The sequence below is a fragment of the Venturia canescens genome, chromosome 8, assembly GCF_019457755.1.
Source record: "Venturia canescens isolate UGA chromosome 8, ASM1945775v1, whole genome shotgun sequence".
Taxonomy (NCBI): domain Eukaryota; kingdom Metazoa; phylum Arthropoda; class Insecta; order Hymenoptera; family Ichneumonidae; genus Venturia; species Venturia canescens.
This window is the reverse complement of record NC_057428.1, coordinates 20,629,420-20,648,620: the sequence shown is the minus strand read 5'-3', so window position 1 is coordinate 20,648,620 and position 19,201 is coordinate 20,629,420. Positions and strand designations below refer to the sequence as shown.

Below are 19,201 nucleotides of genomic sequence, written 5' to 3'. Positions count from 1 at the left end.
CTTGATATGATCTGGTGCAATTATCTTTTGTATTTTTCATAAAATTAATTACTAACGTTCAATTTTTCGAGATCTAGCAGATTTTCTATATTATCTTCTGACTCGCAATTCAATTTTGTGGCTAGAGCTTCGAGTTTAAAATCTTTTAAAAATTTATTCGCTAAGTCATGACGTACGACGCTGGAATTTGGCTTCCTGAGATCTATAGTCCCGTTCTTCAATAAATCAGAAGCTTCTGCGTACGGCGGCTCCAGGGGACATTGGTTGGGCTCGTGGTACTCGTAATCCTTCCCATCGATCTTAATAATAAAAAAAAAATACAGTTTCCACGTTATACGAGATAAAGAGATAAGTGTTGGAGAAAAGTGGGTCGACGAGAGAAAATATTTGTTTTATCTACGATAATTGTTGGGAATTCTTCTCGTAGGATTTCGTATTTTTCTACAAGCGTTTCGTAATAAATCATTAACGAAAAGTCACCTTCAGCGGATAGCAAGAATCAGAGTCTGGTTGGCTGAGATCCCCGCAAACGACAAATGGCACGATGTATCTGAGAAAAAATTACACTTTTAGATTGCGTAAATAATAAAAAAAAATGCTGAAACTTGGACTTGAATTGTAAATTCACCTGTTGACCCCAGTTAATTCGTCAAAATTCAATGGTTCGTGAGTTAAAAGTGGATTGAGCATGTGAGGCTTATAGCCTTCCGGCGGTTTGTAATCCTGACAAACGATGAAAGCCTCTATGCTCGAATTTCTCGAGCTACTTGGTTTAGCGGCCGTCACGTGAGAGAAGAACAATTTTATCTGTGAGTACAGAAGTGATATGTCCTTGGTGCGGAATATTTTTGCTACGAATGTACCACCCGGCCTCAGTATATGAGTCGTTATGTTTAATGCAGCTAGAAGTAGTTGCGATTGAATGTAAATGTCCATGTCGTGAAGTCCTGTAACTGAAAAGTTGATTATTTCGTTAGTAAAATACAATGATCATGGAAGAATAAAATATCGTCTAATTAGTGAAATTATTTGTTTCTTACCATCCGGTGCACCGTCACAAACCACAAGATCTGCCTGAGTATTTCCAAAATGTGCAATTATGCGTTCGGCGGTTGAAACACTCGTTATATCTCCTTGAATTTGTACGACTCCATCTAAAGGAGCCATGGCTTGTAAATCTACGGCGATGATTTGAGGATCCGCTGACCCCCCATCCTTATTGTTTTCTCTGAAAAAAATTCAATTTAATTCAGTACTTATGGATAATGCATTTTCTGGAGAATCCATAATTCATTGCGAATAACCGTACTTAAGTTTTCGAGATAAAACTTGACTCCAACTTCCTGGAGCGGCACAGAGGTCGACAGCTTTTGTTACTCCTAAGAATGAAAGAGTGGAAATTGTTGTTTAAATCACTCTTCCATTAATTTCTGGTGAGTTGTGTTGTGCGTTAGAAATAATTAATATTTTCAAATGGTTCACCCTTAAAAATGTGAAACTCTCTGTCAATCTGTAAAAGCTTGAATGCACTTCTTGCTCTCCAGCCCTCTTCTTTTGCTCGTCTGTAGTAAATGTCACGTTTGTCTTTCGAAGTTTTCCCCATTGTCAATTCATGAATTCCACTTCACACGTTAGATTTTCTTTTTTTTTTTCAACTAGTTAACAATTTGGACAATCTTGTTTTTTTTTTGAGGTTATGTATATTGTGTGTTTTTTACCGTGGTCTGGACAAAACTTATTCCTCTCTCTTTTTCCTGACGCTCACCGCTCACTCCCTTCCGTCAGCGCATGTGACGGGTGGATGGATGAAAACTTCGATCTTTCCTCCAGCCAAGAGGAGAGCTTATTGTTGAGCGGTAAAGCGAATTCCAAAGTCAAATTAACGACCGAATAATTGTTTTTTAAACAAGATCAAAATCGAAGGATACTGCATCGATTCTCATTATCGATATAACGTAACAATAATTCATCAAACATTTTTTTTCAATCGTGGTATTTTAGTTTGAAAACCAAAATTGAACATTAATTTGACTCTACATTCTTCCCACCTCATGAAATGTGAGGTTAGCTTTCTTATCGATTCAATAGTTCGAGAATTAAATCACAAATGAATTATGTACAAAATTTAATTCAACATTTTCGAGGTCTCTTGTGAGAATTCCGATAGCTCAATAATAGAACAACAAGTAAATAACGAAAAAACTGACCACCACGTACTCGTGGCAACTTTTAACCGGTCATGAAGAAGCGCAGCTGTTCGAAGGTTGCCATATGTAAAAACCAGCTGTTGAGCACGCGGAATTCTTTATTAAAAAGAGATGCAAAATACAAATAGAAATTGTTAATTCGCAAGCATATATTCGTAGGAACGAGTTTGAGTGCAGGAATAGAAAACATCTTTATTCACGTTCACAAATTGTGTAATAAGCACTTCGATAAGTGCTGATAAAGTTGGAAAGTAGTGAAATGAACGATATTTGCGCAAGTTTCGAACAAAGTATTGAAACGTTGTTTTTCGATCATCGAAAAAAAATAGTAAACTGTCAATGTTGAGCGTTCCGGAGTCAAGGCAAGGGTTTTTTTATTCCATTCACACATCGATGAACGAACAAATTTCCGGGGAAATATTAATCGAAAAGTTGGAGTGGGGGAGGCTGGAGCGAGAAAAAGAGCTTTCGGGGAGAGATACTGGAGTTGGTGGCGCGCATATTACGCGGGTTGACGCTTCAGTATCTCTTTTACGACTGGCAAGTTTGGATGTGCGCGATTTTTCGAGACGAGTGCTTCCGTCGTTGAACTAATTTAAAGAAGGCAAATACATCTATAATAAACAAACCAAATAAGGGCTATTCGCCATATTTGTAGAAACATTCCAAGCACAAACAACAAATGATTAAATAATAAGCTGACATGGATATCCCGTCACAAGGTACAGTGAATTTTCGTACTTACGAAAAAAAGTAACAAAACGAAAAAAAATTAATAAATTATGGACTCGACGCGTTATTTCAAACTCGCACACTGAGCTGATAATTTTTTATCGTTTTTAGAGTCATAAATAGTCGCTACGAAGTCTCCATGTCTAATTGTTTCACCAGAGATACAAATTATCTTCACCAAAAAAATAAAACTTTCATCTAATTAGTTATTTTGAATTTTTTTTCAAGCCCTCATCAATTTTCAAAGATAAAGCACACGTGCGTCAGTATATTCTCAGCTAGAAAATTATGACAACGTTTTCCGCTCGAAGTGCTATCATCAAATTTCCTTAACAGTTGTGTAAACACTCACGCATACATACACACGTAAATAAAACTACCAAATATTCGTAAATGAATCGTGAATCGTTCTGCTTAGCAGACAACTTTTTTTCGTATTATTCCATTAATACAAACACTTAAAAGACGATTTACTCGTTCCTTCGTACAAGCAACAGTGATGAATATCATTGATCGAGGGACCAGATAAAAAAATCTTTGTTTTAACTTCGATTAAAACGTTAATAAAGTGTCGTACAAAATCGATTTGTCGTGAGGAAATATTTCGTAAAATGGAATGCTCCTTTTCGAATACTTTTCGATCGCACGCAGGGGACGAGACGAGCACTTTTTTTAAGCTTTTACAATCTCGTATTTATTACGATCAGAAATGATTCGATCGAATCTACGATCGATTTAATAAATCGAATAATCAGTAACTTTTCACTCGAAATTCCACATTTTCTCAACTGGAAATCAATATTGACCGCCTGAGATATATAATTGTGTTACGTTATGTAGGTCAGGTACACTGCGAGTTCAACAGCCTCGATCCCGATTGTGAATTCGAGAAAACAAAATACATTCTGTCACCTGTTGTGTCAATAATTCGATGGCTAATCAGTCAATCTACACTTTGATCTTAACAAACACGTTTGATAAAAAAAATGAAGCTCGCTGGGTCGCAGAGAATTAAGCTTATCAGGATTTGATGATTATTTGAGCGGAGATGAAAATTTTCCTCCCCAATCACACCTACTGTCGTTAGACTCTGAAAATACTTTCGTTTAATGAATTGTACGATTTGCGTACTATAATGATGCGATTCGAGAATGGAGCAAAAAATTAATTATTCTCGATACAATAATCAATTTGTTATCGTAACGAAAATGATTGATTTCTCCATTGGAGTACGATACGAGAATGAAAAAAATGAAAAAAAATAATGAAAGTTCCAAATGTCCCTGTAATTATCAATCATAATTTGAAACACGCTCGACCTTGACCACACGATGCGACTTTGATATTTTCGCTCAAGTCTCATAAGCGCCTATGAAGTCGAGGTTAATGAGCATAAACACGTCGCTACTCTTGCTTATTTCGTGAGATCTATTCGCCTGCTGAATTTCAATTGTTTTTTGTTCCCAACTGTCGTTTTCTCTCGTTAAGATCGAAGGCCCCTTTTGAATTTGTGTTTTGTCGTCCGTGGCACACTTTTGAGTTCGAGGAAGAGAGAACAGTGTGATGAGGATGTCCGGGAGCCAGAATGGACGGGCGACGATGTTCATGGGCTGAAAAAAAAACGACGCTAATGAAAAATCCAGGAAAACTCTTTGAACCTCTCAATTGAAGAAGGTTTTCTTAGGACTCTCGTACTTGACATTCGCATTTGTAAATTAATTAACCAATTCGATTGATCAGCGTTGACGTACCACTCAATTGAGTTTAATACTGTATTAACGTTTAATTATTTCAGTCTATTCTTGTAAATATGTTCTTGAGAATGGAAGAACCGATGATCAATCGATTATTCGAGTGTCAGTACGTTACTAATTGAAATGTATTTATGCTCGGGTGCAAAATTCATGTGGAATCGCATGCTGCGTCGTTGTTCCTCTTGCTCGAAGATTTCTTCGGATGTCTGATTATTGTAATTTTCACATCTTCATATGTAATTGAAATGTATTTATTCTCGAGCTCAAAATTCATGCTAAATTGTATCCTCCGACGTTCCTCCTCGGCGACTCTTTCGAATGATCGACGATTATAATTTTTAAAAAGACGTTTGAATCATCATTATTTTCCTATCACATTATCGGACAAGATAACGGATTATTCCACAAGGTTATTCATTCACTGCAGAGACAATATTCTAATCGTGGAATATTTCCTCCTGCAATGAGAAAAAATGCCATAAAAGTTGTTGCTTGACTTTGTTTCTTGCTCTCAATTTGGAATAATTTTTTGTTTTTATGTTGTAAAAAAAAACAGCTACAAAATGTGCAGAGAGCGATACAAAATCGCAGGAACGTGAAGCTAAAATAGCGAGATGGCGAAATATAATTGCCTTTTGGTTGCTCGGACTGTGCAACAATTATGGCTACGTTGTGATGCTGAGCGCCGCACACGACATTCTGGAAGCGAAATTCAGCGACCATGTAAGTTCAGATTTGAACTCTTGACATCCCCGTTTTGCTCGGTCATTAATTTTCCTTCGGTAATAATGGGATTAAAAACGTTTTTCCTCGTTCTGTACAGAAGCACACAGAGACAGCGGTCGTTAACGCAACCATAGCGGATCCTACGTCACGTCAATGCAACGCAGTATCGACGGGAGCTATTTTGCTGGCAGATATATTGCCTTCTTTGACTATCAAACTATTAGCACCATTTTTGCCATTTTTTGTCAAGTGAGTGCCAAAATTCGAATTGCATGAAGCTCAATCTCACAATTGAGCTACGACAAACATCAAACGGTATTTGAATATAAATTCCTCTGAATATTGAATTGAATTTAATTCGCAATGATTGCCGAACCGGATTCGAATAACTTTGGATGACCGAAAATCATTCGATTGCTTTTTGATTAAATGAAAAAAGTGATTTTTCGGTTTGTTGAGACTTTGGAACGTCTCGTTGCAGCGTCCGGATGGCCACGTGTGTGGGATTATCGATACTGAGCTTCCTGGCAGTTTCGTTTGGCCAGGTCCAATGGGTGACGATAATGGGGGTCGTGTTGACGTCTCTTTCCTCAGGATTCGGTGAGGCAACGATAATAAGTCTCGGTCATAAGTACGGAAGGGATGGAATAGCGGCGTGGTCATCCGGCACCGGGGGTGCTGGGATAGTCGGTGCATTTTCTTACGCCGCTCTGAGGGTCGTGATGTCAACCGAACAAGCACTTCTGGTCATGCTCGTCGTACCGGTTGCCCAGGCTGCTGCGTTTTGGCTTGTCATGATCGAACCCCACGAGAGTACTTTAGTGGCGAAGTACGCTCTCGAGAGTCAAGAAGAAATAATAAAAGCTCCTAACAAAACTCTCCGTGAGAAATTCGCCCTGGTACCGACGGTCATCAAATACATCGTGCCACTCGGGCTCGTTTATCTTTTCGAGTATTTCATCAATCAGGGATTGGTAAATATATTTCGAATAACGAGTTGCAATTGCTCTCCGTTCCTTCTTTCAATTTGGCTGAAAACCTTTGCGTGAAGTTCCTTTCGCTTCGCTGCATTCTTCGAATCAGAATTTCCTCTGCTTGACCGTACTTTGTTTGACAGCATAAATAACGTTTTCAGTACGAGTTGATCCAATTCGATAATATTTGGTTGACGCACGAAGACCAATATCGATGGCTCCAAGCAGACTATCAAATCGGAGTTTTTATTTCACGCTCCTCCGCTGGATTCGTCACGTTCAAACGAATTTGGCTCATGGCTCTTTTCCAGGTAAAAACCAAGCGTTCTGTGCTATGGAAACTTACGAAATTTCATGAATTTACAGTAGATTAGAAACATTTTTGAAAAGTTGCTTTTGTACTCACTTTTCTTATGGTTTTTTGCTTCGAATATAACGAATGTTTCTGTTTTTCAGTTTATCAACGTCATTCTCTTCCTGACCGAGAGCATTTTCTATTATATTCCAAACATCTGGATCGTTTTTATCCTCGTTCTGTGGGAAGGTCTTCTCGGCGGTGGTGCTTACGTTAATACGTTCTACAAAATGACAGACGAGGTAAAAAAATGCACTCGCACTCGCAAAGTTAAATTTTTAAGTGCAAACCAAAAACTTTGAAACAGTAAGAAAATTCAACTCAATCCTTCGCGATTTCAAAGAGTCTTTTTGGCAGTACTCAAAATGCTCGAATAATCATAAAAGGCAACGATCAAATTCGTACAATAATATTTACCATTTTTTCTCATTTCAGGTACCATCGAACGATCTCAAAGTCTCACTGGGAATCGTGAGCATGTCCGACTCGTTGGGAATTGCTTTGTCTGGATGGATATCGATAGTGGCGCACACAGCAATATGCAAATTACCGAAATCAGTTCGATGATGTTAACGAAAAATGTCCTTCGTAGCTCTGGATTTGCGAATTGTATAGATGGACGATCGACTGCCTTCGGGTCGCACGGGACCGCCAACTTCGACGGTAAATCAACGGAAAAGACAAAATAAAAAACAAACGAAAAAATAACACAAAAATGATAATGTACATGAATTAATGCAATTGTAGAAAAATTAGTAAATTATCTTTCATAGTACAAATGGAAAAATTATGAAAAAGAAATGAACGAAATCGGAGTTACATTCTGAAAAGATGCAAACCGCATGAAAAAATATCTTGGCGAACTTCAAAAACGGTCAACTGTGAAAGCAAAATTAAAATAAAAAATATTTTTCTATTCAATCACTGAATTCGGCCGTAGAAAAGAGTGTGAATAAAATTCTTGACTTCATCTTTCTCCGAACGAAAATATATTCGTTTACCAAAAGCCAAAATAATCGAAGAAACTTGCAACTGAAATTTGCATTACAAAATTCTTAACATATCGTCGAATCATGTAGAAATAAGTTCTTCAATATTTCAAAATACTTAGTATAAGTGGTTTGTACATATTACAAAAATGACAATACAGTACAGAATAATAGGCCCGACTTGTGCGATGATTGTTGAAATTATGAAAATGTTGGAATTTCAGAAAATTTTTTTTCTCGTTTATTTCTTAGATCGATTTCGTACGATTTACTTGCAAATATTTCTTTCACACTTCGCGTTTTTTCACTCTCGAAAATTTATTTTTCTACCACCTTAGCCTGATATGTAAAAAAATGTCTGCGCATTTTCTGTCCTTTCGTATTTTTCTTTGCTCGAACACTGCATAGAATTTTCTCGATTTCGCATTTTAATTGTCTTTCATAGGAACCTCGTTGATTATTATTAAATTAATATTAATATTGTTGTTATTATTAGTATTATTGTTGTCGTTAATTGTATTAGCGTAATAATTATTTGGAAATTAGTTGTATTGGCACACTTGATTCTTTCCGTCCCAATGAGTCCACCACAGATCCTTGTGTGTTTCAATTAGAATCTTGAACGTATTAGTTTTATATTTTTCTTTCTCTTCCCAATAATCCCACGATGTCGTTTTCCCTGAGAACTAAGCGCATCTGTCGAGTATGAGCTTACCTGATTCCTCGTATTCTTGTCGCGAGAGCCACATTTGTTGGAACGATCCGAGTGAGCTCAATATTGAACCGCCAATCCAAGCTCCGTAACGCCTCTCGCTCGAGCTGTTCGCGCTGATTATCTTCAGCCTCATGCTCTGCCATCGAATTGTTATCGTGAAACGAGTTCAAATTGACAAAGTTCAAAAGATCTTTTAACGTTTTCTAATTCAAAGATTAATTGCGAGTTGCAAAATTATTACCGGCGGTGTTTTAGTGATTAAATCCCTGTTGAGACGATCGCTGAAGCCTTGGAGACAAGAATTTCCTCCCGTCACGACCACGCTTCCGTACAAGCTCTGAAAATAATTTAAAAATATGGCTTATTATTATTTTCAATAATTTTTTTCAGGTTTTATTCGATTTATTGGTTTACCGGTCGAACGTCCATATCACACATGCCAACACTCGTAGTAACGAGTGGTCCAACGCCGAGGATACTCGCACCAACGCCTTTCACGTTGCTCGGATCGAAAAGCGCTTCGGGAATCATCAACCTTATAGAACCGTAATCGTCGTTATAGCCCGTTGGAAATTCGTATCGTTTCATTGGCAACGCACTCGCCATGTCCTCGTCGTAAGGCCCGTCGGAAACTTGGAGACAATTCATCTGGAAATCTTGAATGAGCTCACGCACCATGTACGACAGCCAGGAAGACGTTGGTGTTGGACCAGCTTTTCGGGTCCAACGCGGAGTTTCACGTTCTCGTACAATTTCTGAAAAAAATTTTTTAATTTCACGAACATTCCTTTCCTTTGTAAAAATGAAAACAAAAAATCTTGGAACTGCAAAAAAAAAACCACTAAAAAGTCCAATTTCGAGCACGTTAGATGAAGAAGTTGAAAGAAAGTTTATGAAAGGAAATGGGATTTCAATGAAGTTTGAAAACCTTTGCTAGCGACGAAACAAGCAGGAACGAGTTCGACGTTTCTGTCCTCGAAAAATTGTCTGCATTGCATGGTCAAAAAATCGCCACCGAGTGGACTCTTGACAATTCCTTGAGTAATGACGTAGCCGTCGTGTACAGGAACCGCGCTCGTGTGAGTGGCACCACTGTCGACAACCATCGCGGTCGATCTGCCGTTCGCGTAAGCCGCTAAAACCGCATTTTTGCAAATATACATAGCAGGAACGTTGAATTTCTCGAACATTAGCTCGAGCAATTTTTCTCGCTTGACTCTCGTGTTCCATGGACATTCGGTCATCAAAATTGGGTGATGCTCCGGCCATGCGTGAAGACGCTGCTTGTACGTGTATTCGGCCAGACGCTCGAACATGTCCCAATCTTCTATCATACCGTCCTTCATCATGCTCACTATCTCCATATCTGAAGAAAGTAAAAAAATTTGAAAATCCGTTAAAAAACGATAAATCCACGAGAATTATAAAAATTGAAATTGAGAAATTGCATTTGATATTTAAAAAAAAAAAAATCAGTCTACAATTTTGGTGCTGTTTTCAGCTTCAATCTTTCAAGTGATTGATTCTTCAGTGATGCTATAAATTTATTTAAGTCTTTTTGGGTTTTTAAACGTTGGTATATCATAAAATTAATTTTATTGTTGCAATTATGACACGTTAAAACTATCAGATTATTGAGCTTCCATTTTTATTTCGTTTTTCCACTATTTTTGTCATGGTGGTTTTGCTCCAAAAGAGTTTTAATTCAAAATTTTTGAATTTCTTGAAAAAAATCTCATTTATTCCTGAAGAAAAAATTCAATCCTCAATACGCCTTGTTTACATTATCAAACGAATACGTGTGTCAAAACAACCGGAAGTTCGAAAACGTAATAACGATTGTTTGTACCTTTACGCCGTACTTGAATAGCGGTGACGTCGATGTTGTAACGTTTTTTCGGGGGTTGTCCGGGTTCGTTGATTTCCATGGGATCGTCCCACACGCCGAGGCTCGTAGGAATTTCTGCTTTGGGGCTGTCCTCACCGCCATAACCGACTCGCAAGCTCTGATGTCCAACGTCGAATATAATCGCACCGACTTCATCTGCACGGAAAAGTGGAATAATAAGATAAAAACTATTGTATCACGTACGAACGATTCGTTCGCATTCGCGTCGTTCTATCTTGTATCTTCAACTTTTGTCGTATTAATTAAAATGAGGGAAAAATAAAAAACACCGGCTTTTACCTCCGCCGTAAACACCGCCGCTCATAGTATCTGAAGGGGATAGAGAAAGCGCGGCTCACGCATGCGCTAATTCGTTTTCCGATGCATTATCATCATTATCATCCCCCGCGCAAAATCGCACCCTCGCGCGAATCCATGCGTGCGCGCGCATCAACGTCGATCTACCCGCCATCTGGTGGAATGTTCCGTTTCAACCCGCCAAATTCGATGATCGCTTCGTATCAAGCACGTTCATACTGAAACTGCAAGAGCCGGCCGCGAATTTTTCTTGAGCATGTACTTTCTGGGTTTGCGCGTTAGAATTGGAAGAAAGAACGAACATACTTATATCGGAATCAATATTGTATATTTTACAAAGTAAATAGAATACAAATAATCTACATAGTCGACTAAAACACAAAAGTGTCGAATCCGTGTATTCCTTGTTTTCCTTATAACCTGATTTCCCTTTTATGTTCTTTGTTTTTGTTCAATTTCTTCTTCATTTTATATATTTTTTGTTTTTCATTTCTCTTTTTAATTTCAACCTTTCGTCGCATTCATTTTGCCACTCGGTAAATCATTTATTATCATAAAGTATATACGATATATCAACAGGAGATAGAGATGAGAGATAGAGAGACCGTGTGTTCGTGTTCTGGGATTGTTGGCTTTTCGTTAGTTTTCATGTTTCAGATGTAATAATGGTATCGCGTGTTCGTTATTTTCGTACGTTGAGACTCGAAACAAAGGATTGGTTTGATCGAACGGTGGCTGTGCTCGCTCGTTACACTTCGAGGTTATGTTTACCGGCGCGTTTGTCGATCGTTGTCTCGTTCGTTTGTTTCATTTGATTTTTTTCGATTTATTCGAACTCGTCCACGTGAAATTGAATCTTCATGTTCTTCGGTAAAACTTTTATAAGTGGCCGTTTGTTTTGGAAGGATTAATGAAAAATAGTGAAATGGAAAGTGTCGAAAATCGGAATTGGCATTTCGAGAAGGAAGACAGGCGAGAAGGGATGAGTTTAAACGTTTTGACATTTATTTACACCGCAATAACGAAGTCACGAATATGTCGCTGGCTACCGCCGCGTGGACGACCACGATCTAAATCGCACTCGGCCTCGCTTAACTCATGCGAGTCGGTGAACCCCGTGGGTGGGTCCAACTTGGGGATGAACAGGTTTCCCGATCCATCACCACGCTCCTGCTCCCTGCCGACACAGCTCGACTGGTGCTTGGAATTGCCAGGCCTGGGGATTGTCCCGAAATTTGAACGGGCCTCCTCGGTATGACGCGCCAACTGTAACATCCTTAAAAAAAAAACGAAACTCTTATTTTTCACCGGGCCAATATTCACTCGTATTTTTTATTCTTGTTTTCTTCATTGTTATAGAATTTGAATCCTCGAAAGGATTGAGACCAAAGGCAGAGTTTAAAAAATCTATTGATTTTCTCACTTGGGTCGTCCCCGTCCAGGAAACGATTTTCTCTCAAAAATCGGTGAGGGTTCTGTAGACGTGCTAGATTCTGGTCCATGGTACAGGAAGTCTGAAACAAAAGTGAGAGAGCAGCTGCATGTAAAAGAGCTAAAAATGAGGAGAATCGAAGTGTCGAGAGTACTGAATCCTATTATTGAGTCTACCTAAAACGTCGTACTACTGAATCATTCGAGGGAAAATCCACCAAAACCCTGAATCGCGTACTACCGTAAATCTCAGCGATCGATAATAAGTAAATGTATCCATCGATTGAAGCGCAGAATTGAGTGAATTTGGTCGTGCATTTTTGAGAGAAGATAAAATTGAAAAAAAAAAAATAGATAAAAATACACAAATGTGCAAAAATCAAAGTAAATTTAAGGCAAACAAAGGGGGGAGGAATCGTAAAAAATTGGGTGGCGTACTGTGGACACGGGGATCGGCTGCGAAGGCCGAGTGGTGCGAATCGACGAGGTGATTGGAAGACTCGGTACGGCTGCTGGTCCCGACTTCCGTGTCGCTGTCCGAGCCCAGGGTGTCGTACTCTTCCGACTCGGACTTGCCCTGTGCGAGCTTGTGCGTTTTATGCAACGGCGCAGAGTACGAACGGCCTCCGCGAACCTTAGTGTACCGGTTGCAATCCGACTGCAATCAGACGGAATTTATTTCTTTTTTTTTCTTTCTCTAAGTGTCCCAAAATTTGGTGTGTTTTTTTTTTTTTTTTTTTCATTTTTTCTTTTACTGCTAAGATGAGTTTCGAACGTTGCGTTGAAAGGGGGAACATGAGCTTGAGATTAGAACGTTTTTGAAATGGAAAAAGTCGTTTTGTAGAACTCGTTTTTAACATTTGTCACAGATGATTTTTCAATTGAATTTTCATTTGAACTTTTCGGTAGAAGAACTTTCGAGTGAAACTTTTTCAGCTGCTCTAATAATTTTCTAATATTTTTCGCTCATTTCTCTATTCCATTGGTTGCAATATTTTTTTTTTTTTTTTTTTTTTTTTAATTTATTTTTCACTCTATTCAAGATTGTGACGTTGCAAGTTGGAATTTTGTTGGGAACATGAAAAAAAGTCGATTTTAATCGCTAGTTTTAAACACTAATTTGTTATGTTTTGGTTCTCGTGTCGTAACTCGTTCTGTGATGTTCAGCTAAATGGGTTTTATTTGCGATTGGCCTGCGAAACGAAGCGAGGGGGGACCAGCAGTCGGTTTCAAAGAATGATGAGTTCTGGCTTTTGTGTCCCTTCGCTACTTCACGCGTGAGTGATAAAAAAAAAAAATATAAATAATAAAGAGTGAATGAAAGGAAAAGTAGAGAGAGAACAAATGAGGAAAATAATGAAGAGCGTTCGCCAAAATAAAATCTACTTTGATGCACTCGTGCTACGTGATGACTGATGGATTTTGTCGCTAATTTTTCGATGGATTTTTCGTTCACTTTTTTTCTACGCCTCTTGCTCAAGCATGATTCACACTCGTTATTAGGAAAACAATCGAATCCCATGCTCGCTCATTCACTCGTGGAAAATTATTCCACTTTTGCCTCTCAGACCGAATATTTTCTCTCGGCGATTTCGAAGCAACTATTTTTATGGTACTGCCAAACTCCCGCAAACAAAATTATCTTCTGAGAGTCGTTTGTTATTGTTTTATAGGTACCTCGCGGAGCTGCAGCGTATCCGCACTCGACTGACGCGGATCGTGATAAACGAATGTCTGCAAAGGAGCCGCCGACTCGCAGCGACTGTCACCACCCGCTGGCACACTTTCCTTCAGTTGGAAGGTCGCGTATGGATAAATGTCCTCGGAGTATTCTGTAACGAATGTTACTGTAAATTTTTTTTTTCATTTTCTACAAATTTTCTCCCCATTCGCAGCGATCAATATTTTCGTGTTATTTTTTACCGGACTTTTTTCCATTGGAATTCTTACCGGGTATTCTTTCGAGCGTGCCCATTTCGTGGATGGGGGAGCGCAAAGGTTTGAGCACCGTCGCGTAGTATTGCTCTCGTTGTTCCATGTTTTGTTTATTGTCCAGGGCTGCGGCGGTTTGAGCATCGTGAAGACTCGCAATGTCTCCCAATAAAGGACCTTTTTGAGGGAAGATAAAAAGAAACGATAATGAAATTGGAAGCTTTTCTCATGGTGATTCGTTAGAGAATTAATCGACCGATATTTCAATGCGAACTGACGTTTTCTGAAGCAGTAAAAAACAGCCCCGGCGGCAGCGATAATAGCGAAGGAGCTGAGGATCAGAGGAACGATTAATTTGAGATCCGAATAGACTGGCGTTTGCTGAGGAACGTAATGATCGATCTCGATCGCTGGCACGGTTGAGGTGCTGTGAGGTTGCAGCGTCGTTATTTTGTACTCGGCGCTCGATGAGCCTGCGTTGTTGTGGGCGCGGACACGAATCTCGTAAGTCGTGCCTGGTTGAAGTTCGCTGAGAGTGTACGATCTTTGGGGCTGAAAGCGCGTCAAAAGAACGAAATCGAATGAGCTTTTCTTTCGTCAAAGTTCGTGGATTCGTGAATATTTCAATGGTTTTTCACGTTTTTTAAAGTCACCTCAATATTATTAGAAACGAGAGTCCAGAAGTCTTCCCTGTTGCGTTTGTACTCGAGCTCGAAGTACGTGATCGGACAACCGCCGTCGTTCCAGGCGTTCAAATGTATAACGATCCAGGAAACGTTCACGGTGATAAAACGGTCGCCGTTGGTCGGCGAGTTTTCGGGTTTGGAACCATCGGTCGTAGCGTTTATCGTCTCGCTCGGTTGTCCCATGCCGATTCGATTATAAGCGGTCAAGTAGATTTGGTAGTCGGTTCCGCACCACAATTTCGATAGTAGAAAACTGTTGATTTTTTGCGACAACTTAACTTCCTCCCATTCGCCAAATTTTCTCTTGTAATGAAGTATGTAACCGCGGATCGAGGCACCACCGTCGTCCGCGTTCTTCCATTGCACGCTTATCGAATTACTCGTCGCGCTTGTCGCGTGCAAAAGAGGCTTCGCTGGTGGAACTAAAAGAAAGCAAGGAAAAAAATTGCTGAATTAATTCTAATGATTGATCGAGCAACTAAAAAAATAATGAGACTTTCGAGGGTGGACATAAAACAGTGAATTTTGTTTATGTTTTCCTTTTTTCTCACCTTGGACAGTGAGTCGATGGGTTATTTGATCGGCGCCGTGCCGATTTTCGACGTGACAAGTATAATTTCCACTATCGCCACGGTGAAGATTAGTGATGTGGAGAGAACCGTCGCTGTGAACCGAAGTTCCTTTGCTGGGTGGTTTTATGATATGACCGCCCTGTTTCCAGGTCACCGAGGGCGTTGGTATTCCGACGCTTCGACACGGAAGTGCCACGTCTTGTTTCCACGGCACGACAGGCGTTGTACCGAATGAATAAATTGCAGCTCTCACTGCAGCACAAAAAGAGCAAGTGGATCACTTCAGCTTTTCGAAAAGACGTGAAAATAGCACGGTCTTCAAGTAAATTCATGAAAAATAATAGGTTGAAACACGTTGCTTCGTTGACAGTACAATTGCACCAACATTGAATTGGAAAACGAAATAAACTCATGAAATTTATCAAAACAAGAAAAAAAAAAGAAGAGAATAAAAAGAATTTTTTTACCATTGCTCGATGGTGACGCAGCGACCGACGAAGTTCTGGGCCCCTCGCCGATCATCGTGACAGCGGCGACTTCGAATTCGTACTGATGGCCTTCCTGGAGATTTTCAGCTTGCCAGTTCGTCTGATGGGGTTGAAGAGTTTTCGGATTCGACTTCATTTTGCCACCGTTGTTTCTGACGTAGACGTAATACGAAATGATATCGCCGTTGGCACGAACGGGCGGGAGCCAAGAAATGATGATGGAGTTTGCTGAACTCGCGACCGCCTTTATACCGGCTGGGACTTCTGGTATGTCCTCCTTGGTCACGCAGTACAAAGGCGGTGACGTGACGCCATTCCCAGCTCGCGTATACGCCAACGCTTGGATCGAGTAATTCGTGTGCTTTTCCAGGCTGCTGATCACCACCGTCAACGACGTTGTTGTTTTCGGCTCCGATTTGGCCATTTCCGTCATCGAATCCATGCTCTCCCAGGTCACCTTGTAACCCTTCAAAATCCCGTTCAAACTCTTGTCCGGTGGGGGATTCCACGAAACTTGCAACGACTGTGACGTCAGGGCTGTGCACCGAATTTCTTGGGGTGGGCTGCTTGGCACTGCAAATAGAAAATTCTTTCAGTGGAAGAACCACAATTTTTTGCCATCTTTTTAACCCGCACAACCGTCTGCCAAATATTTGTATCAGTCGCGACAATTTTTCATTTTCGTTTCATTCAATTTAGCGGTTTTCTAATGATAACTGTCGAGTTTTTTTTTTATCCACCAGTTTTTTTTACTCATTTTGTCATTCGACGATAATCTTATTCCGCGTCCTTAGAGAAATGGCTGAACATTGAAGTCTAATTGGTCGTAAAAAAGCACGAATAAAAGTATAGTAAAAAATAAAATTGGATGAGGAAGAAAAAAAATAAAAAATGAGATTACGGGGGCGGTTTAAAATTTGTATAGTGCAAATTCCATGCACGAAGAGACTTTACGATCACTTTTCTACCTCCTATTTCACCTGGTTCTCACATACTCTATAAAAGTAAAAAAAAAAACGGCAAAAGAAGAATAAAATGAAAAAAGAAGCCTGCCGTCATTCCATAGGATTTCTTTTTATCCAGACCGACTCAGCACTAGAATCGTTCGCTGAAACGAATAAATCCAGATTCAGATAGTGCTCGCTCGCCCCGAGAGTGCGAGGTGATAGCATCTCACACATTCTCTCGGCGTTATAAAACTTCTCCGCGTTTCCAGGGACCGTATGAAATTGAGAAAAGACCGGGGACTGCTCTAATATTCGTCGGTCTATCAGTTCCTTCTTTTCATTCGGTTTAATGCCTCGATTCCACTTGAAAATCCTCTTTATTATCATCACAAAGGTTTTTCTCGATTCGAACAATCAAAATGAGAACAAACTTTCGTTGTGAAAGTTATCAAATTATTTCACCATGAAAAATTCAACTCTTGCCATAAAATTCATCTTCTGCATCCTCTTGATGCCTCTCTCGAGTCTTTTTCACGACGTTATATTAACCCTTCGTCAAATAAAAAGTCAAACTCTTTTTCTAACGAATGGAAGGCTTGTGAAAATCAATTACCATCCTCCAGAGTCGTCGCGACGACTTCCGACGTCAAAGGGCCTTCGCCGAGTGCATTGTAGGCTTGAACCACGATACTGTAACGGGTGAATTTCTTCAGATTGTTCAATTGACACTGACGACCGGAAATGGCTGTTCTCGCCAGTCCCAGCTCGACGCTCGCCGTCGAAATTCTGCTCTCCACGGTTTGATACGAATATTGTTCGGCCGACATTCTGAAAGTATTTTTTTCTAATAAAATATCATTTTTCAAACTTCTTGCCAACGGAAAAATCCATTCGAAGATCAAAAATGATCGTTCCAGTGGCTTTCGTACGAACCTGTACTCCTTGTAGCCAACGTGATAGCCCAGAATCTCGCCGTTCCATAAATCGTGGTCGGGAGGATCCCAAATGACTTTCAACTCGGTCGAGCTGACGGAATCGACTTTGACGTTTCTCGGCGGACCACCAGGCTTCTCGCCGTCGGTCGTCACGTCGAGTATCTGCGGAGATTCGACACGAAAATCATAGAAAAATGAAATTGTAACGAAATTCATAAGAGCCAAACGTTTCTTCCTTGTTCCATTGGAAATCTTCGATTTCTCAATCTCCAGCATTTTTCTATACCTACATCGCTCGCTTGACTTCGGCCCAATTCGTTCTCAGCGAATATTCGAAACTGGTAGCTCATCGCTGGACGCAAACCGGTCACAGTCCCGTTCACCTGGGAGCCTGGTACTGTCGTGTGAAATGTGTGATCGTGCCAAACTTCTGTAGAACGATGTCAAACAATCTTTGATTAACGACGAAAAGGGACAGCAATAACGAAAATAGCAAATTATTTGATCCCTCTGCTGTGAAGCTTTTCTCAAAATGCCATTATTTTTTTGGTTTCTGACGACACTTTCCTGTCCAACTGAATTTCGGCTGTCTTGGGAGATCGAAGTTCCCAGAGAGTTTAAATTTTCAATATATTCTCAGGCATTTCGAACGTTTCCGTGGCGAGACATTTTGGCTTCGAAATTCCTTCGAATTTACACTTTATTTAAACTTTCGTTCCAGCTTCTATTCGGATTTATCTTTTGACCGGATTCTCCGTTGAATTTGGCTCTGTTCGAAATGTCATTTGACATGGAAATTTAAGCAGATCCAGCCGGCCACAGGAATAGTTTCGTGTTCCATTAACATAATACTAAAGATACAACGAGTTTTGTTATTAATTATGATGACATACGTGGTGTTATCATCCAAAGTTGCAGACTCTCACCTGGATCAGTCTTATACTCGATGATGTATTGGGTTATAGGGCTATTGCCGTCTTGACTCGTCGTCCAACCCAGAATTATGTACCGACTGCCTTTCGCGATAACGTGAATGTTACGCGGAAAATCTGGTGGTTCTGAAATTTATAAAAACAAAAGAAACATAAATATTTGAAAGATGGATGTGTTTTATTGAAAAAACGATTCAATTTTTGACGGAATTTTCGTACCTTGTATATACAAATGCATTGTAACTTCGTCCCTTCCGTAGGAATTGGACGCCATGCAAAAATAACGTCCGCTATCTTCCCTCGTTGTGCTCAGTAGTTCGAGGGTGCTTACGGCACCGTCAGTCGTGTTCATTTCCTTAACGATGTAACGATAATCGGAGACTGCTGGTTCGAGACCGAGGGAAGAACCGGCTCGTCGCCAGACGATGTTCAACGGATGATCGCCTTTCGCTTCGCACCTCAGCGACGCCTTAGAGCCTAATCGGGCCGTTTGATTTCGATGTTTTCCGTCGATGTGAGCAGGTGCTGAATGTTACCGCAAAGGTGCACGGACTCGGTTAAATTTTCGACAAAAATTGACAAAATTTTTCGAAAAATCTATTATTTCCTTAAAAATTAAA

The 19,201-nt window shown here is 39.9% G+C and overlaps 4 protein-coding genes and 1 long non-coding RNA gene across 10 annotated transcripts in view; 1 reads left to right on the top strand and 4 right to left on the bottom strand.

Moving 5' to 3' along the window:
• Positions 1 to 7: 7 nt before the first annotated feature.
• On the bottom strand, positions 8 to 1,987 carry LOC122415123 (putative tRNA (cytidine(32)/guanosine(34)-2'-O)-methyltransferase). The gene is made up of 6 exons (XM_043426993.1): positions 1,483 to 1,987; positions 1,310 to 1,379; positions 1,041 to 1,228; positions 629 to 953; positions 481 to 550; positions 8 to 299 (listed from the first exon to the last, which is right to left on the bottom strand). The coding sequence occupies exons 1-6, from the start codon at positions 1,601 to 1,603 to the stop codon at positions 45 to 47; spliced, it is 1,029 nt and encodes a 342-aa protein (XP_043282928.1). The 5' UTR covers positions 1,604 to 1,987; the 3' UTR covers positions 8 to 44.
• Positions 1,988 to 2,757: 770 nt separating this feature from the next.
• Positions 2,758 to 8,288, top strand: Cln3 (CLN3 lysosomal/endosomal transmembrane protein, battenin). The gene is made up of 7 exons (XM_043426991.1): positions 2,758 to 2,929; positions 5,250 to 5,416; positions 5,517 to 5,668; positions 5,901 to 6,393; positions 6,555 to 6,704; positions 6,850 to 6,990; positions 7,184 to 8,288. The coding sequence occupies exons 1-7, from the start codon at positions 2,911 to 2,913 to the stop codon at positions 7,313 to 7,315; spliced, it is 1,254 nt and encodes a 417-aa protein (XP_043282926.1). The 5' UTR covers positions 2,758 to 2,910; the 3' UTR covers positions 7,316 to 8,288.
• Positions 3,354 to 6,920, bottom strand: LOC122415129 (uncharacterized). The gene is made up of 2 exons (XR_006261867.1): positions 6,800 to 6,920; positions 3,354 to 4,549 (listed from the first exon to the last, which is right to left on the bottom strand). It is a non-coding gene; the product is annotated as an uncharacterized lncRNA (long non-coding RNA).
• Positions 7,715 to 10,669, bottom strand: LOC122415120 (actin-like protein 6B). The gene is made up of 6 exons (XM_043426990.1): positions 10,641 to 10,669; positions 10,302 to 10,496; positions 9,381 to 9,818; positions 8,867 to 9,207; positions 8,694 to 8,789; positions 7,715 to 8,588 (listed from the first exon to the last, which is right to left on the bottom strand). The coding sequence occupies exons 1-6, from the start codon at positions 10,663 to 10,665 to the stop codon at positions 8,424 to 8,426; spliced, it is 1,260 nt and encodes a 419-aa protein (XP_043282925.1). The 5' UTR covers positions 10,666 to 10,669; the 3' UTR covers positions 7,715 to 8,423.
• Positions 10,670 to 10,964: 295 nt separating this feature from the next.
• Positions 10,965 to 19,201, bottom strand: part of LOC122414553 (Down syndrome cell adhesion molecule-like protein Dscam2) — a 115,027-nt gene continuing 106,790 nt past the window's right edge. For 3 of the 6 annotated variants that reach the window (XM_043425930.1, XM_043425927.1, XM_043425928.1), the window contains exons 13-26: positions 18,801 to 19,106; positions 18,543 to 18,707; positions 17,940 to 18,079; positions 17,648 to 17,811; positions 17,328 to 17,542; positions 15,747 to 16,340; positions 15,259 to 15,531; positions 14,675 to 15,129; positions 14,300 to 14,573; positions 14,040 to 14,198; positions 13,767 to 13,921; positions 12,528 to 12,747; positions 12,082 to 12,172; positions 10,965 to 11,934 (exon numbers count right to left, since the gene is read on the bottom strand). In XM_043425930.1, coding sequence (XP_043281865.1) covers positions 11,667 to 11,934; positions 12,082 to 12,172; positions 12,528 to 12,747; positions 13,767 to 13,921; positions 14,040 to 14,198; positions 14,300 to 14,573; positions 14,675 to 15,129; positions 15,259 to 15,531; positions 15,747 to 16,340; positions 17,328 to 17,542; positions 17,648 to 17,811; positions 17,940 to 18,079; positions 18,543 to 18,707; positions 18,801 to 19,106 — 3,479 coding nt within the window. In that variant the 3' untranslated portion in view covers positions 10,965 to 11,666. The remainder of the gene's footprint in view (positions 11,935 to 12,081; positions 12,173 to 12,527; positions 12,748 to 13,766; positions 13,922 to 14,039; positions 14,199 to 14,299; positions 14,574 to 14,674; positions 15,130 to 15,258; positions 15,532 to 15,746; positions 16,341 to 17,327; positions 17,543 to 17,647; positions 17,812 to 17,939; positions 18,080 to 18,542; positions 18,708 to 18,800; positions 19,107 to 19,201) is intronic. The other 3 variants (XM_043425931.1, XM_043425929.1, XM_043425932.1) reach the window with 2 other exon arrangements.

Coding starts and splice junctions, on each gene's coding strand:
- LOC122415123 (XM_043426993.1), bottom strand. CDS start 1,603: ATGGGGAAAACTTCGAAAGACAAACGTGACATTTACTACAGACGAGCA. Junction 1,380..1,482: donor AGAGTTTCACATTTTTAAGG/GTGAACCATTTG, acceptor TTTCATTCTTAG/GAGTAACAAAAGCTGTCGAC. Junction 300..480: donor ATTCTTGCTATCCGCTGAAG/GTGACTTTTCGT, acceptor TTTATTATTAAG/ATCGATGGGAAGGATTACGA.
- Cln3 (XM_043426991.1), top strand. Junction 5,669..5,900: donor TTTTTGCCATTTTTTGTCAA/GTGAGTGCCAAA, acceptor GTCTCGTTGCAG/CGTCCGGATGGCCACGTGTG. Junction 6,394..6,554: donor ATTTCATCAATCAGGGATTG/GTAAATATATTT, acceptor TAACGTTTTCAG/TACGAGTTGATCCAATTCGA.
- LOC122415120 (XM_043426990.1), bottom strand. CDS start 10,665: ATGAGCGGCGGTGTTTACGGCGGAG. Junction 9,819..10,301: donor TATTCAAGTACGGCGTAAAG/GTACAAACAATC, acceptor TACTTTCTTCAG/ATATGGAGATAGTGAGCATG. Junction 8,790..8,866: donor GTGATATGGACGTTCGACCG/GTAAACCAATAA, acceptor AATTATTTTCAG/AGCTTGTACGGAAGCGTGGT.